Genomic DNA, 15,511 nt, shown 5'->3' with positions numbered 1-15,511 from the left:
AGGTTCTATACTGGCAGTATGTTTCTTATGTCATTGCTAACATGGCCTATCTTGTTACTTCATAGTTTCTTCATCTTTCTCTCACCATGACCAGGCGCATGATTAATTCATACCTATTCCTATTTTCAAACCACAGCTCACCAACAACCCTGTGTTCATTTTCAACTGTTTGCTCAGCCCATTCCCACTTCAGATTATCATTCTGTAAACTTCCATAGGTGATTAGGAAATTCACCCAATTATTTTTCATTAAAAAAAGGACATGGGGACTGGGGTAATGACAGAAAGGGATTCAGCTAGTCACCTTGCACAACCAGACTCTTCTTAGCTCTGAAAAGCAGCATGACTTGCACTCAGATCTAGAAGAAATCAGGGCAGTCTTGCTGGGCAGTCAGTTTTTAAAAGAAATGAATGGACTTTCTTATAATGTCCAGGCAGGGACTCCATGCATCTGAATACAGCCTCTGCAGAGGCTTAGTCCAAACATCTGGCCATATTGAGTTAGAAATGAGAATTTGTTGGATTGAATTAGAACCCGTATCTATATCTTGGAATGTCTGCATGAAATCGTTTATAGATAAGCAATGATCCTTTAGCCAAGCGTGCTAATTAAATATAACATTTACACATGCCTCTGTTGTAGCATTTTCTGCAATGTCTCATCATTCATTCAGCCAGCCACTTATTTAATATGTGCCAGGCCCTGTTCTAGGCACAATGAACAAAACAGAACAAAAACATTAAAAAATAAATAAAAATTTCTGTCTTCTTAGAACTTTTTAGTGGAAGGAGATAGACAATAAACAGGTAATAGAAGGTAATAAGTAAAATTAGAAAACAGAGCAGCATAAAGGAAATTGGGATACTGAGGGTGGGCGGGAACAGTGGAGTTGAAATGCTTGAATTGTAGCGAGAGACAGTGGCTATCTAGGGGAAGAGCATTCCAGGCAGAGGGAACAGCCAATGTGAAATCCTTAAAAGAGGAATATGTCTAGTTTGTTCCAAGGATAGAGGGAGGCCAGTGTGGCTGGAGCTTTGTAAGCACAGAGGAGAGTCCCAGATGAGATTAAACAGGTATCAGGACTAGATCATATAGGGCCATATAATCATTGAAAGGGCTTGAACTCTGAAAGACGAGGGTAGCTACTAGAGGTTTTGAACCAACGAAAAACATGAAATAATCATATTTATATTTTTAAAAGAGTATCCTGGCTGTTATGTTGAGAATAGATGGGGTCGGTGGGTAGGTTACAGGGTAGAAACAGAAAGATGGGTTAGAAAGTTATTGCAGTAGTCAAAGAGAGATGTGCTGGCAGCTTGTCCCCATGTGGGAGCAGTGGAATTGGCAGTACACAGTCAAATTCTGGATATCTTTTGAGGGTAGAGCCATCATGATTAGTGGATGGGTTGAATATGGTGTATGAGAGAAAGAGAAGGGTCAAGGATGACTCCATGGTTTTGACCTGAGCAGCCAAAAGGATGCAGTCACCATCAACTCAGTTGAGACTTGTTCCTTATTTATTCATGTGACCACTAGTGTTTTAGGGTCGGAAGCTGTGTCTTTATATTTTTAGCTCCCAATGTGAAGCCTTCACATGATATGAACTAAGTACATGATGGCTGAATTATTGAATAATTATTGAATAATAACTATTGCTCATGCTGTCTTCACTTACTGAGTACCTGCCATGTGCTTAATGGGGGGATGGAATTATGATGGAAATATACAGAATCATTCCTTCTTTAAAGACTGTAAAATCTTACTTGGAATCAATTCTCAGTGGTTGCATCAGCTTTTCCTCACCCTAAATATCCAAATGAGTAGTACCTTTTAAAACAGTTAACAAAGTTCTTGAGGACCCTATCCAAATTATTTTTGGGGAATCCCACATTTCTCCTTCAACCACTGTGCACAATGGGTCAAGCGTTTTTCTTCGTGGACTGGATTATAAATTAGAGCCTGTGACTGCTGTGGCCTTACTACTTCCTAATTAAATCCAGCAGCATTGCATGCAGCCTCCTTTATTGGTTAATTTCCTGAGAGCCAAACACCATGTTGAGCTGCTCCTTTCTTCTCATCAAAAAGGAGAAGGATTCTCCACTGCTCTTCTCCTTCTTAGAAAAAGAATCTCCTTCCAAGCAGTGGCCTCAGTTCAATTCAACTTCATCAACCAGGTCAGGTGCCTGAATTGGGGAGAACCTTCTGATATCCTTTTATTTCTCACTAGAGGTTTCTTAGTCTCCTTGTAAAGAATGAAAGCAAAATGAAAGAAGATTTGTCATCTGGGACAGTCAGTCTGAGGTAGTCATGGCTCTTTAATGGAATATTATGGGAAAGTTACCTGTTGGCCAAAGAACGTCTCTCTGGAAGCAAATGAAAAGTCCAGGCAAAGATGGCGAGTCACACTTCACCGAGCGTGAAGGTCAAGACCTCAGAGCCTTTGAACCTTACAGTGGTTTCTTAACAAGTTAGGAGGAATATGATGTTGTCATCAAATCTGCCGTGTGTAAATGTTTACTCTTGGCTTGAAGGAAGGCGCAGCAAATGCTCTAAGAAGATTTTAAAGCCCCCAGTTGAGTCCTGCTGGAGGCCAGTCCCAGCTGTTCATTGCTAAGTGATCATCATCTGTATACCTCACTTTTTTTTTTTCAAAGTCAGTCAAGCCATACTCTTTTCGCATGTGTTGGTGAAGGAGCAGTTTCCAGGAGAGAGGGCCTTTGTAGCAACCAGCTCTGATGGGTGAAATGGGGGGGAAACCAACCCAGGAAATTAGCTCCCTAATCGCATTAGTGGGAGGTTGGGCAGTAGACTGTTGTTTTCAGGAAACTATTTGTTTCACAAGGTACCGAAGCAGAAAGTCTCCATGTCAAAGGTCATCCTTTCAGCATAGACCCCTCCCTCCTGTTGGGTTAAAGCCAAGTTGCACCCAGTGCCACCATGTTCGTGTTTCTTTAGGAGAAAAAGGAGCCATTTCCATGGTGCTTATTTGTCTCCAGGACACTTAGCCCTTGATTAATGGTGGCAGTGGGAAGACAGGAATCGATTCAGTTCAAGATAAAGCAGGAACTCCATTTCACCTGATGACTCCTATCTCCTTTCCTACTCACCATCTAATGGGATAAGGAGCATGCAGTGAAGGGTGAAATGCCCCCAGGTCAGCATAAGCATGAGAGGAAGCCTGGAGACATTGGAAAGGAGCCCCAGAATTAACATAGGATAGATGATTGCTCTTTGAATACAGCCAGAACTGGATTATCGCTTAATTTACAGAACTGGCCTTGTGACATCTCATTTCCCCCCTTTTAGTGAAACATCAAGCTGAGTAGCTAGCATGCGACTTCACTTGAAAGAACTGGGTGATTTTTCTGGCAGCACATCCTGCCACCGCCATGTAAGTGACCCACGTTAGGAGGCAGCCTTAGGAGGCCTGAGGTGCCACAGAAACAACCCCGTCTCCAACCAGTGACCCACTGAAACTCCTACATCTTGCATGGCTGGTGGGTCTCACGCTGCAGGAGCTGCAGGGGAGATGAGGTTGTCAGAGGTTTACACTGACGGGGAAACAGTTATTTGTCTGGAAGCTCTCTGTTCTCCTTGTCATAAATGTCAGGTTCCATCAATCACTTGTTCTTTCGACATCATTGACTGAGCACCTACTATGGGCTGGGATCTTTCTTAGGCTTAGAAAAGTGCATTTTTAAATGTTGGCTTTACTTAAAGAGGCTCATGCAGTCTAGCAGAACAAATAACTTAAATTTTTAAAAATCTGTAACTAAACATATTTGCTTTCAATTTGTACGTAAGATAAAGAACGCCTGAATTCATTCACTCATTTCATGGATATTTGTTGACCTTCTTCTTAGAAAACTTTAGTGGTTAACAGGCTCTGGAGACACTCTTCCATGATTAGAAGTCACCTGGCCTCAGAAAATATTTTAATAATGTTTAAGTCATGCTTTTCTTATCCATGAATTAAGCAAGTATAAAAGTGTGATGAGGAGACAATGCATTTGAAGGCATTTTGACCTGCCAGCTACCAAATCCTATATGCACGATCCTGTTTAATGTTTGTAACAATTCTGTAAGAAATCCATTATACAGAGGACGAAACTGAGGCTTAGAGAGGTTGAATAACTTACCCAAGGTCACATGAACAGAAAATGGGAAAAGAGTTAAAATCCTTTAAAGTCTGACCTCAGACCCTGTACCTTTAACCACTTCACTTTACTACCTCCATATAGAAGAATGTATAGCTGACCTGGGGATGAACATGCCTGGGAGTTGAGGTTTATTGGTGGGAGTGAATGGTGAGGTTGGAAGAATAGGTCAAGACAAGATTTGTAAAGATACAGGAAGGTGACGCTAAGGAGTTTTGGTAGTAGAGGGACAATCAAAGGATTTCGGGTCAAGAAGGAGAAGCCAAGATCTTGGATTGCCTGTTTTAAAAGATTATCTTTTTAGAAGCTTTTTTTGCTGTGTCACCACTTTTCTTCCCAACCATTTCAAATGAAGGCATCTTACTTTTACCTCAGGGCCAAGATGGGGCTTATAAGGGTAGGAATTCTGGTAGATGAAGCGCAGGTTTAGGGATCAAATTGGATGCAATTAATTCCTGATCCTGCGAAGAGTAGTCCTTGCATCGGTATAGTGCCCAGCTGGGTGAACTCTGTGTGGTTCCCATGTCCTCGAAAACAAGGGCACTGCTGCTACTGAGCCACAGGGAATATTCAGAGCTTCATTGCAGCCTCCATTAATTTCCACATAAGGGTACGATATCTACTTCCCCTAAATCCTCTCAACCTCTTCTGCATATGCATTGCTTCTGGTCTACTTCTGGTGAAAGACAGTGCATCACCTGCATCAGTGAAGGACAGGTTAGGATCTGGAAGACACCTAAGATAACTTGGCCCCTCCCCATCCCACAACCAAGACAGATGTCATTAATGATGCTGAGACATGATGCTGTCAAGGAATCCTGTTCTGCGTAGTTTCTTGAACGGCTAGTACCAAATGATTGACATTTGTGTCTGGGAGGACACCTGTTTGCCAACCCTGGGTTAAATTTCCACATTCCTTTTATTCACCTAAATACATGGCCTGTGCATTTCAAGGGATCCCTCGCTGCCAAGATTTGCTAATCGTGCACAGCTTACAAAAGGTAACTGGCCTCTTTCTAGTATTTTGTTCAGGGCTCAAATGTTTAATAGCTCTGCTTTCTTGAGTACCTGCTACATGTCAAGCTCAAAACATGGAAGAATTCATTATTCAAAGAGCAGTAGTACTGAAAAAAAAAAAAAGATACTTAAAATAAAACCAAACTTTTATAGTAAATACTAGGGGGAAGATATGATTGGGATATGATTTGATTTGATCATGATATGATTGGGATTTTTATCTTGAGAAATTAATCAAAAAGTATGAAAATAAATTTTATTTTTTCTTATATTCAACAAAATTGTATTTTGATTTTAATCATGCCCATGTTTTTAGAATGGAGAATAAGCAATTAATAAATACTTTTCCCTAAGTTTTCCAGTCAAGTCATGTGATAGAGTGGTACATTCTTTGCTTAAAGTTTGAATTTGACAGTAAAATCTGAAAATGAGTCATTTTTTAAAAAGCTTCCTGAGGTTTTTATCCACTTTCCCAATAGTCTCTCTTGACACTTGGATAAGTAAATTATTCCTTCTGAAGCAGCTGTCATCTCATCTTCTTTGTCCATTTTTATTTCCTTTTCTTAAATGTCTAACTGGTCTAACTCTGTCATGTTCTCAGTTGGCCAGTGTTTTGGCACTTGACTCGAGCTGTTCTCCAACATTACTTGTTCAGCTTCACTGATTGTTTCATCTTTTGCAAGATTCACAGTAGATTCATTCATTCTTCCCCCAAAAAACTATTTTTGAGCATCTACCATGTGTTCTTTCAGAAGCTGAGATATAGCTATGAATAAAACAGTCCAAAAATCCTTGCTTACATTCCTGTTTGGGGAGAGAGAGCATAAACAAAGTGATATGGAGAAAAATTAAGGTGGGAAATGGGATAGGAAGTATGGAATCTGTGCTGCCAATGGGAGGGGCTTGCAGTTTTAAAAACAATGATCCAGGTAGGTTTTACCATGTAACAAATTATCTCAAGATCTAGCGGCTTACAACAACAAGTATATACAATATCCCAGTTTCTGTGTGTCAGGAATCTGGGAGCAGCATAGCTGGGTGTTTCAGGCTTGAGGTCTCTCCTAAAGTGGCTGTGAAGACTTCAGTTAGGGCTGTGATCCTATCCGAAAGCTTGACTGGGGCTAGCAGATCCACTTACCAGATGCCTCACGTAGATGCTATTGGCAGTAGGCTTCGGTTCTTCACTGCTTTTTGTAAGACGCCTCTCAATGAGGCTGCTTGAGTATCCTCACAACATGGCAGCTGACTTCTCTCCCAAAGCCAGAGATTCAAGGAAGAGCAAGGTGGAGCCCTAATGCCTTTGACCTGGCCTTGGAAGTCACAGTATCCTAGTGATTACACCGTCAGTGCTACTCAGTGTGGGAGGGAACGACACAAGGTGTGACTATCAAAAGGCAAGGATCGTTGGGGCCATATTGGAGGCTGGATACCTCAGTGGGCCTCACCAAGGAAGTGATACTTGAGTATCGTATTGACTATGGATTTCTACATTTCAACATCTGTCTAAACAGAGAAAACTAACAAAGATTCAGTAGGTTCAGCTAATTCTCATATGAAGTAGAAAGGGTTATTTGTGTGGGAACCAATTTTGTAAGTGTTCATTTTATTAATATGTATTTTTAAATCATAAAACATTTTTTCTTTTTTTAAATTGGGGTAATGTTGGTTTATAACATTATATAAGTTTCACATGTACAGCATTATATTTCTGCTTCTGTATATACTACAGCTTGCTCACCACGAAAAATTTAGTCTCCATCCATCACCATCCAGTTGATCTCCTTTACCCTTTTTGCCCCCCGCCCCGCCCCTTCTCCTCTGGTAACCCACAGCTCATTGCTTCCATCTGTAATCCTGTGTTTGCGGGGCTTGTATCACAAACCCCAGGCTAATTAGCACACTTGTATTATATTTCTAATTTGCAAGGACACCATGAAGGGGAGGTGTTTTATCTCCACTTAAGAGATAAAGAGATCAAGACCAAGAGGAGGAAAGTGATGTCCCAAGGCCACATAGTTGGCAAGTGGCAAAGTTCGGATTTGAGCCTGTGCGTGTCTGGCTGAAAAGTCTACATTCGTCACACTCAGGCTCTCTGCCTGTCAAAGTATTATTTCAAATGGCAGCAAATCAATGAATTCTCTTTTCTCATCTTTAGCTTTATCAAGCAGTAAAGGTGAATTCTTGCTAAATGGAGACTTTGTTGTCACCATGTCCAAAAGGGAAATCCGGGTTGGGAATGCCGTGATAGAGTACAGCGGGTCCGACAACGTAGTGGAAAGAATCAACTCCACAGATCGCATTGAACAAGAACTTTTGCTTCAGGTAAAAACTTGGCAATGAGCCCATGCCCATTTTCTAACTCCGAGAATCACCAGGCCCATACACATCCTCTCCATTTTGTCTGCACATCCCAGGTGTTGTCCGTGGGAAAGTTATACAACCCTGATGTGCGCTATTCTTTCAATATTCCAATTGAAGACAAACCGCAGCAGTTTTACTGGAACAGTCATGGACCCTGGCAGGCATGCAGCAGACCCTGCCAAGGTATGTACTTTTAGGTTGAGTTTGGGGGATTCAAGGTGTTCTTTATTTTTTTGGAAGCAGCCAAATACATGCAATCTATAAACCTTTCGATCTGCATGCATTTTCTAATCTTTCTCTGCATCTATCTGGTCACTTTGGGCTGGCAAGTTGAGCTGTTTAAGGGATTCAGGATATGCTAGGTTTCCTCATTATGTGTGAAGCCAAGCAAAATCAGCTCTGCCAAACTGATTTTCCAGAGACATAGATTTAGTAGTCGTATTATGTGATTTATCTTGTTTCCTTTTGTCTACAGTATGAGTTGTCAAACTACAGCCCGTGGGCCGAATCCAGCCCACTTCCTGCTTTTATAAATAAAGTTTTATTGAAACATGGCCACACCAATTTTTTACATTTGTAAGCGGCTGCTTTTGCCCTATAACTAGAGTTCAGTAGTTGCGACAGAGGCCATGTGGCCCACAAAACCAAATATATTGACTGTCTAACCCTTTACAGAAAATGTTTGCCAGTTCCTGGTCTAAATAATTTATGGAATAGGCTACTTTGTCTGAATAATTTTTTTCCTCCTTGCTTAGGGGAGCGGAAAAGAAAACCTGTTTGTACCAGGGAATCTGATGAGCTTACAGTTTCTGATCAAAGATGTGATCGGCTGCCCCAGCCAGCACCCATTACTGAACCCTGCGGCACAGACTGCGACCTGAGGTGAGGCCAGTGTTTCCTTATGGTCTTTAGTACTGAGTTGTGGGGGTTTTGTAGGAGGTCTCTGCATGTGAGAAGCAGGTGTGGTTGTTAGTCTTTAGACCCCCTTCCTTGCGTTTCAGTGAAATAAGCTTTAGCCAATTTTCCATCACTCTGAAACTGATTATCTAAGACATAGACCTGCAGATTTCTTCTTCTTCTCCTGAGAATTAGAAACAACTACTAGAGTATAGCACTTGCCAAAAAAAGTTCTCATTTGACCCTCACAACTCACTGCATAGGTATTATTATGAGGGAGTTCCGTCAAACGCAAAAGTTTGTTTTGAAAGGCAACAGAAAAGAGGTAACCTCATCCATCAAGGTGCCCGTAATGCTCTGTATCCACCCAGAGTGTTTATCACCCAGTATGAGAACATTTACATACATGAAAGTTGCAATGCACTAATGTAGAGTTATGGAGGGAACTAGAAGAAAATTTATATAGAGATATCTAGATATGCAAACAGTTCTATATTTAAGAAAAGTATGAAATCTGAGGCAAGAAATGGTGAGTGAGTAGAGAATTATAAAGCTTTTCCATTTCTCTTTTTTGGTGAAAAGGAATAACTCTGAGGAGTTTTCTGCTCCATGTCTGTTGCCTACCCTACTTGGATTCCCTTAGATTTCACTTCCCCACTGACTGAATCCAACTGGGGCTGGTAGAGTCTCAAAGGATCAATGCAGATATTGTGGAACACCTGTCTGCAGCACTGAGCATGCTCTTATAATCCCAAGAAAGGCGGGTTTGTACAAAGAACCGCAAGTAATAGAACATGACCATAAAAGAAAATGATTTTTGAAGAACCCTGTTTAAAGTTTATGCAAGGAGCACCAAGTTGAGGTGGAGATCATGTTTGAACTGTTTCTTCGAGAAACTAATATTTTTCACTTCAGTAAGATTCTAAAATAAGCCGCCATTTAGTTGGTGATGATGCTGGAGAATTGGATGTTCTCCAGAGTTTCTCCTGCATTGGAAGCTTTCTGACGGAGAACAAAAATTAAGCAAATTGTACAAAGCGAATGCATTGAAAGGTAGCCTTGGATCCATGATACTTTTATCTAGAATTATGAAGAAGATCTCAACTGGATTTCTTTTCACTTTGTATTAATGGTTTACGTGGAGTTACATGATACTCAGAACTTGGTTAGAGAATAAAATACCAAGGGTAATAATAATAATAATAGCAGCAGCTACTTTTTGTGAGTACCTGTCATGTGTGCTAAATGCTACACATGCCTTGTCTCATTTAATCCTCCCAGTAGCCCTATGAAATGGATCCTACTTGCCCCCATTTCACAGATAAGGAGGCTGAGCCTCTGTGAGGTTAAATGTCCTGCCTGGAGTCACTTAGCTAATAAGTGTTGAGCTTGTATTTGCACTTTCTGATTCTGATTTTTATTAAAACTCATTTCACAATAACTAGGTAAATAAAGTCAGATCTTAAAGTCTTTGCATTTCATATAGTAGGTATATCAAAGGTACTATTCTAAATTCCCCATTTGGAGAAAGCCACCTGGTTTTTTTTATACTTAACGTAAAAAAAGAAAAAAAAAAAACAAACACCTTAAACTCTGCTGATACCAAAGGAGGACAGTAGCTGAGGGAACAGGCTTGGGTGATGATAGCACCTCTGGCTGATTAAAGAAAAGAAAGTGAAGGAATTTTAGCCATGCCTTTTGGTAGACGTGTCTATGGTAGAGTGACAGACCTTGTGGGGGAGAATTTAGAAATGAAAAGAAAAAAAGGGAAAGTTTAGGATTCGTTTTTAAAGCCTCATAACTAGACGGGTGCATGCTCATGTCTGAAATTAAGTAGAAGATCTTATTGATTGATTGATTGCACTGCACAGCTTGTGGGATCTTAGTTCCCCAACCAGGGATTGAACCCTGGCCCTCGGCAGTGCGAGCGCAGAGTTCTAACCCCTGGACCCCCAGGGAAGTCCCTAGAAGATTGTGTTTATATGTCAGCATTCAAGCTCATATTTTACTGGCATTTACAGACTGTTGGAAGAATAAAGATGTTTACTGAAAAACAGGCAAATGCAGAAACTGAGCCCAAAGAAGGCATTACTGTCTGTCTTCTCTCAGTCAACTTGACAGTGGCTGTTTTTATGATTTATACCAATAATTGCCAAGTATCTTTCTGCAAAACTGAAAGACTGGAGAGAAGATTAGTACTCGTTGCTCAAACTCTAAAACAGTTTTTCCCAAAACATTTGTATGGAATGCTAGTTCAGCAGGCTGATCCACGGCAAACCAGTATGTGTGAGAAGTATTACTGACTGTCTTCTCCACTATGTGAAGATTTGTAATTCAGATTAACATTCTGAAGGCCCTGAGAAGTTCTGCAGTAGAGGAACTTGCTTAAATCAGTAGTTCCCCAAATTATTTAATGCCACAATGCCCCACACACCCACGGAGACATACATTTTTTTCTGTTTCCACTTATTAACAAACACTTTGCTTTTCTGCAATATAGTAACACATTACAGTTGTCACATGACATGAATGAATGAATTCAGAACACTGAAGGTGAGATGACTTTCCAGTGTGATGATAAGTGAAGTAAGTGATAGCATTTTGAGAACTTTCCTAAAGCAGTGCTGTGACCTTTCCACAGACTCCGCCACGTTCTCTGCCTGGGTTCTGGGGATTGTATGAATATCAGGGAAACTCTGGTACGCTTTTCCAGCCCAAGCTGCTGGTGTGCTTTCTTGTAGGGGGCAGGATTCCTGGCTCCCTTATCCAGGATGGAAAATAACCCTTCCACGAGGAAATGATGATGAAGGCAAAGAGAAGGTAGCTGAGAATCAAAGGGCAGATGAAAGTTCCAGATGCCTCTGTTGAATTGGTCCACATTTTTTGCCTCACTTCCTTAGGGAAGTGAGAGTTTGCCCAGATTAAACTTTGACAGGATGAGATAAAGCACTGTTTTACAATCCCCATGTAACATGTTCCGGTTAGAAATAAATCCTCCAAATACTATGTCACTCTCATGGAAAATCTCAGTAGCCCACTTTACATGCCAAATGTAGGAGTGGGTCAACTCTGACCTACTTTTGAGCATTTGTGAGAAATTCCAAGATAAGCGTGTGTCCAGTGCTCCTCTTGTCTTCCTGAGGGTAGAAGGGAGAACTCTTAGGGCATTGGTATTTGGCAAATCACGGAGTTTATGAGCGGGAGAGAATTAACGATCAAGAGCAAATTCAAATGAAGATTATAAAGAAATCATCCTTTTGGGATTGCTAAGTTTGATCAACGAAACACGTTTCAAGCTCATTTTTTAAACTGTTCTATTCATTTTAAGCTTTTTTTTTTTTCTTTTTTAAGCTCTGGCTCCGTTGCTGGAGCATTAAAAGAACCACTTGATTTATCAGTACATACTGAACACCTACTGTGCGCCATAGAAGTCTTATAGGTACTAGGGATATAAAGTTGACAGAAATTTGTAGATTCAAATCTACTTTTAAAAGTGAATAATCGTGGGACTGGAAGGGATGAATAGGTGGAGCACAGAGGATTTTTACGTCTGTGTGATACTGTAATGGTGGATATATATTCACTAAGCATACGTCTAAACCCATAGAATATATAACATCAAGAGTGAACCCTAATGTAAACTATAGACTGTAGTTGGTAATGATGTGGCAACAGGTTCATCAGTTGTAACATATGTCCCACTCTGGTGGGGAGTGCTGATGATGGGGAGGCTCTGTGTATGTGGGGGCAGGGGTATGTGGGAAATCCCTGTACCTTCCTCTCAGTTTTGTCGTGGACCTAAAACTGCTCTAAAAAAAATTAGTCTTTAAAAAAAAAATTGTGGGACTTCCCTGGTGGTCCAGTGGTTAAGAATCCGCCTTCCAATGCAGGGGACTTGGGTTCAATCCCTGGTCAGAGAACTAAGATCCCACATGCCGCTGGGCAACTAAGCCCACGTGCCGCAACTACTGAGCCCGCCCACTCTGAAGCCCATGTGCCACAACGAAAGATCCCGGGTGCCACAACAAAGATCCCATGTGCCCTAAGACGCTAAACAGCCAAAAAAAAAAATTGTAATTGAGTTATATAGACTATGGTACATGGCTTCAAGCAACTTATAGTCTTTATTCACAGAAAATAATGTACACAGTTTAGCATACTTGAAATTCACAATTACAGTCCAAATTATCCATTCCTTTATTAATTCACAGGATGTTCACTGAGCATTTTCCAGCACAGGCCCACATAAAGGAGGTTTCCTAGGGAGGGTTTCCAACAATGGCTCCCTGTTAAAGCAGCCTCCTTGACAAATGAAAGGCTAGGTTGCATGAACCTTTTAAATATAAAATTGCTTTTTTTGCTCTGCTGAATTCCAGTGGTTTTTTTTTTCTTTTTGGTTGCTTGAATTTCATATTGACTGTATCGGGGGAGAATCTTCACAAACATAGAACCACTGACTGTCACTCTGTGACTTACGTGTACATTGGCAGCCATGAAAAATACATGGAAATGCTGGTTTTAAATTGGATTTCAGTAACTGACTGTGGCTTTGGGTTTCATGGTATTTGAGTTAAGGAAGAAAACAGAGCTCAACTCTTCCACCAGTCGAGTCTCGATAAGACAAATATATTTAATAGAAATGTTGGTTTCTCCCTGTTGTTTGTGCATAGGTGGCACGTGGCCAGCAGGAGTGAATGTAGTGCCCAGTGTGGCTTGGGTTACCGCACACTAGACATCTACTGTGCCAAATACAGCAGGCTAGATGGGAAGACCGAGAAGGTTGATGACAGTTTTTGCAGCAGTCACCCCAAACCAAGCAACCGGGAAAAATGCTCAGGAGAATGTAACACGGGTGGCTGGCGCTATTCTGCTTGGACTGAAGTAAGTTGGTTCTCACTCAGAGGGTCTTCTTCTTGGAGTAAGTCTGATTAGCTGATGATGGCTTCTTGCAGAGCTGCATTGAGAAATCCCATTTAGAGTACCATGATTGATTTATAATGGCTGCCCCCATTAAAACTGCAGAAGAGTACCATGATTGATTTGTAATGTCTGATGTGGGCATGGCATGTGGAAAATTGGAAGTGATGGAACAACTCAACAGAACACTTTTTTCGTATCCCACAAGCTATGTCCAATTTTGTTTTCCTTTGCCAGTTTGCTAATATTGACTTCGGTATAAACCTGGTAAATAAATTGATAACATGAACAGATACCCCTAAAATAACAACTAGAATTGACCAGGCTCTGTTGGTTGTTTGTTTCTTAAGGACTGGAAGAGACAAGCCAGCCTAGCCAGTATCTTGAGCATGCTTGATGAGAAACTCAGCAATAATTTTATTTCATTTTTTTGTCCTTTCAGTGTTCTAAAAGCTGTGATGGTGGAACCCAGAGGAGAAGGGCTATTTGTGTCAACACCCGTAATGATGTACTTGATGATAGCAAATGCACGCATCAAGAGAAAGTCACCATTCAGAAGTGCAACGAGTTCCCTTGTCCACAGTGGAAATCAGGAGACTGGTCAGAGGTGAGATGTGAAGGCTGTTATTTCCCCCAGGTCATCTCCGATACTCAATTCTGAGTCTCCCCCAGGTCAGTTCAAGGCTAGACCAGCTGCACCTTTCTCCCACCTCCTCTTGAGGAAACAACTCCAGTCTTCCACCTGCCCCATGACTGTCTCACTGGACATGACTGGTCCACTGGTGACCTCAGAGTCACAGTGGGTTTATCTGGATCACCCGCCATAGTAGCTTCTGTTGGTGATTTTTGAAGCTCCAGCTCCTCACCTTCCCTCCTCTTTGAGCCCTGGCTAAGTTGCTATAAAGGAAATCAGGGCTTTCTTTATTAATTATAAAGCTGCATTGGCTTCGATCTGAAGTCAAAAATAAGATTCCCTGATTTCTTATTTTTGAAATAAGAGAATTAGACCCCAGTGAGTGACCTATTTGATTACCCATCTAGTTGCTAGTGGAAAACTTGGGAAAAAGAGAAAAGAGCAGGCTGAGCATTCCAGATTTATGCTTTGCTTGTCCCTTACCCGATGAAGCGTAAGGCTAACCACTCCATTGTGTAGCATAGGTGGCCCGAGGACAGCAACTCGCTTTTATAGACAGTGTCAGTATTTCCTGGTGAGATTCTCACCGAGCAAGCGCCCCCCTCCACCTTTCTTCAGGGGAGCAAGTGGCAGGGGAACAGAAATTGCCTTATTTATGGGCCAAGTCAGGGATGTGGGGAAAGAGGTATTTCCCTGCTACAGCTTCCGCATCCATTCCCTTATCTCATCCGTGCAAGTGCAGTATTAACTGTTTACTTTCAACATTAAATAACATCTGAGTCGTAAAAGAATACTATTAACGCCTCTGAAATGGCAGACAAGTAACAGTGCATGTGATTAACAGTGTCTGACTCCTGGACAAATTAACAACAAACCTAGTTCTTATGTTCTATGTTAACTAAGTGGCCTTAGCTTCAATTCTAGTATTTAGTTAAAAAAAAAAAAAAAGATGAAAGAAGGTATTGGGTTTAAGTTCTACTTAGATAGCTAATACCAGCTAAAGTATCATCTCAAATTAAGTAACAAACCTTTGCAAAAATACTTAATGAAATGGAAGTGGGAGATATCAAAGTATATATTCAGTATGATCCAACATTCCATAGCTAAAAAGACTGGGAAGAAAACAGCAAAATTTTAATAATAATTATCCCTAGGTAGGTAGTGAGATTTGAGGATCGTTATAGTTTTCTCTTTTATGTCTTTCTGTATTTCTCAAGTTTTCTACAATGAAAGTAGGTAATAATGATGATTATATTTATTTATTTATTTATTTATTTAGATTATATTTAAGACTCATTGAATGAACATGTGCTAAGTACTTCACTTGGATTTTTCTTACTTAGTTTTCACAATTCCTGGCAGTAGGCATTATTGTATTCCCCATTGTACAGATTAGAAAATTGAAGTACAGGGAGATCACTTAGTATCCACAGCTGATTAAAAATCAGTATTAGGATTAAAAACTAGGTTAGTCTGACTCGTAAATTCCCCACCCTTAACTCTTATGCTACCAAACCATGAATGCTG

At 40.8% G+C, this 15,511-nt stretch overlaps 1 protein-coding gene across 6 annotated transcripts in view; it reads left to right on the top strand.

Moving 5' to 3' along the window:
* The window catches only part of ADAMTS9 (ADAM metallopeptidase with thrombospondin type 1 motif 9), a 223,530-nt gene that overhangs the window by 59,555 nt on the left and 148,464 nt on the right, over positions 1-15,511 (top strand). For all 6 annotated transcript variants that reach the window (XR_014250528.1, XR_014250529.1, XM_082412046.1 and 3 more), the window contains 5 exons: positions 7,331-7,497; positions 7,590-7,719; positions 8,292-8,418; positions 13,104-13,314; positions 13,793-13,957. Coding sequence is in view for 4 of the 6 variants with exons in the window: in XM_082412046.1 (XP_082268172.1) it covers positions 7,331-7,497; positions 7,590-7,719; positions 8,292-8,418; positions 13,104-13,314; positions 13,793-13,957 (800 nt within the window). In the remaining 2 variants the exon portion in view is untranslated. The remainder of the gene's footprint in view (positions 1-7,330; positions 7,498-7,589; positions 7,720-8,291; positions 8,419-13,103; positions 13,315-13,792; positions 13,958-15,511) is intronic.

Source organism: Balaenoptera physalus (assembly GCF_965194825.1).
Source record: "Balaenoptera physalus genome assembly, chromosome: 11".
Lineage (NCBI taxonomy): Eukaryota > Metazoa > Chordata > Mammalia > Artiodactyla > Balaenopteridae > Balaenoptera > Balaenoptera physalus.
This window is presented reverse-complemented; position numbering and strand designations above follow the sequence as displayed.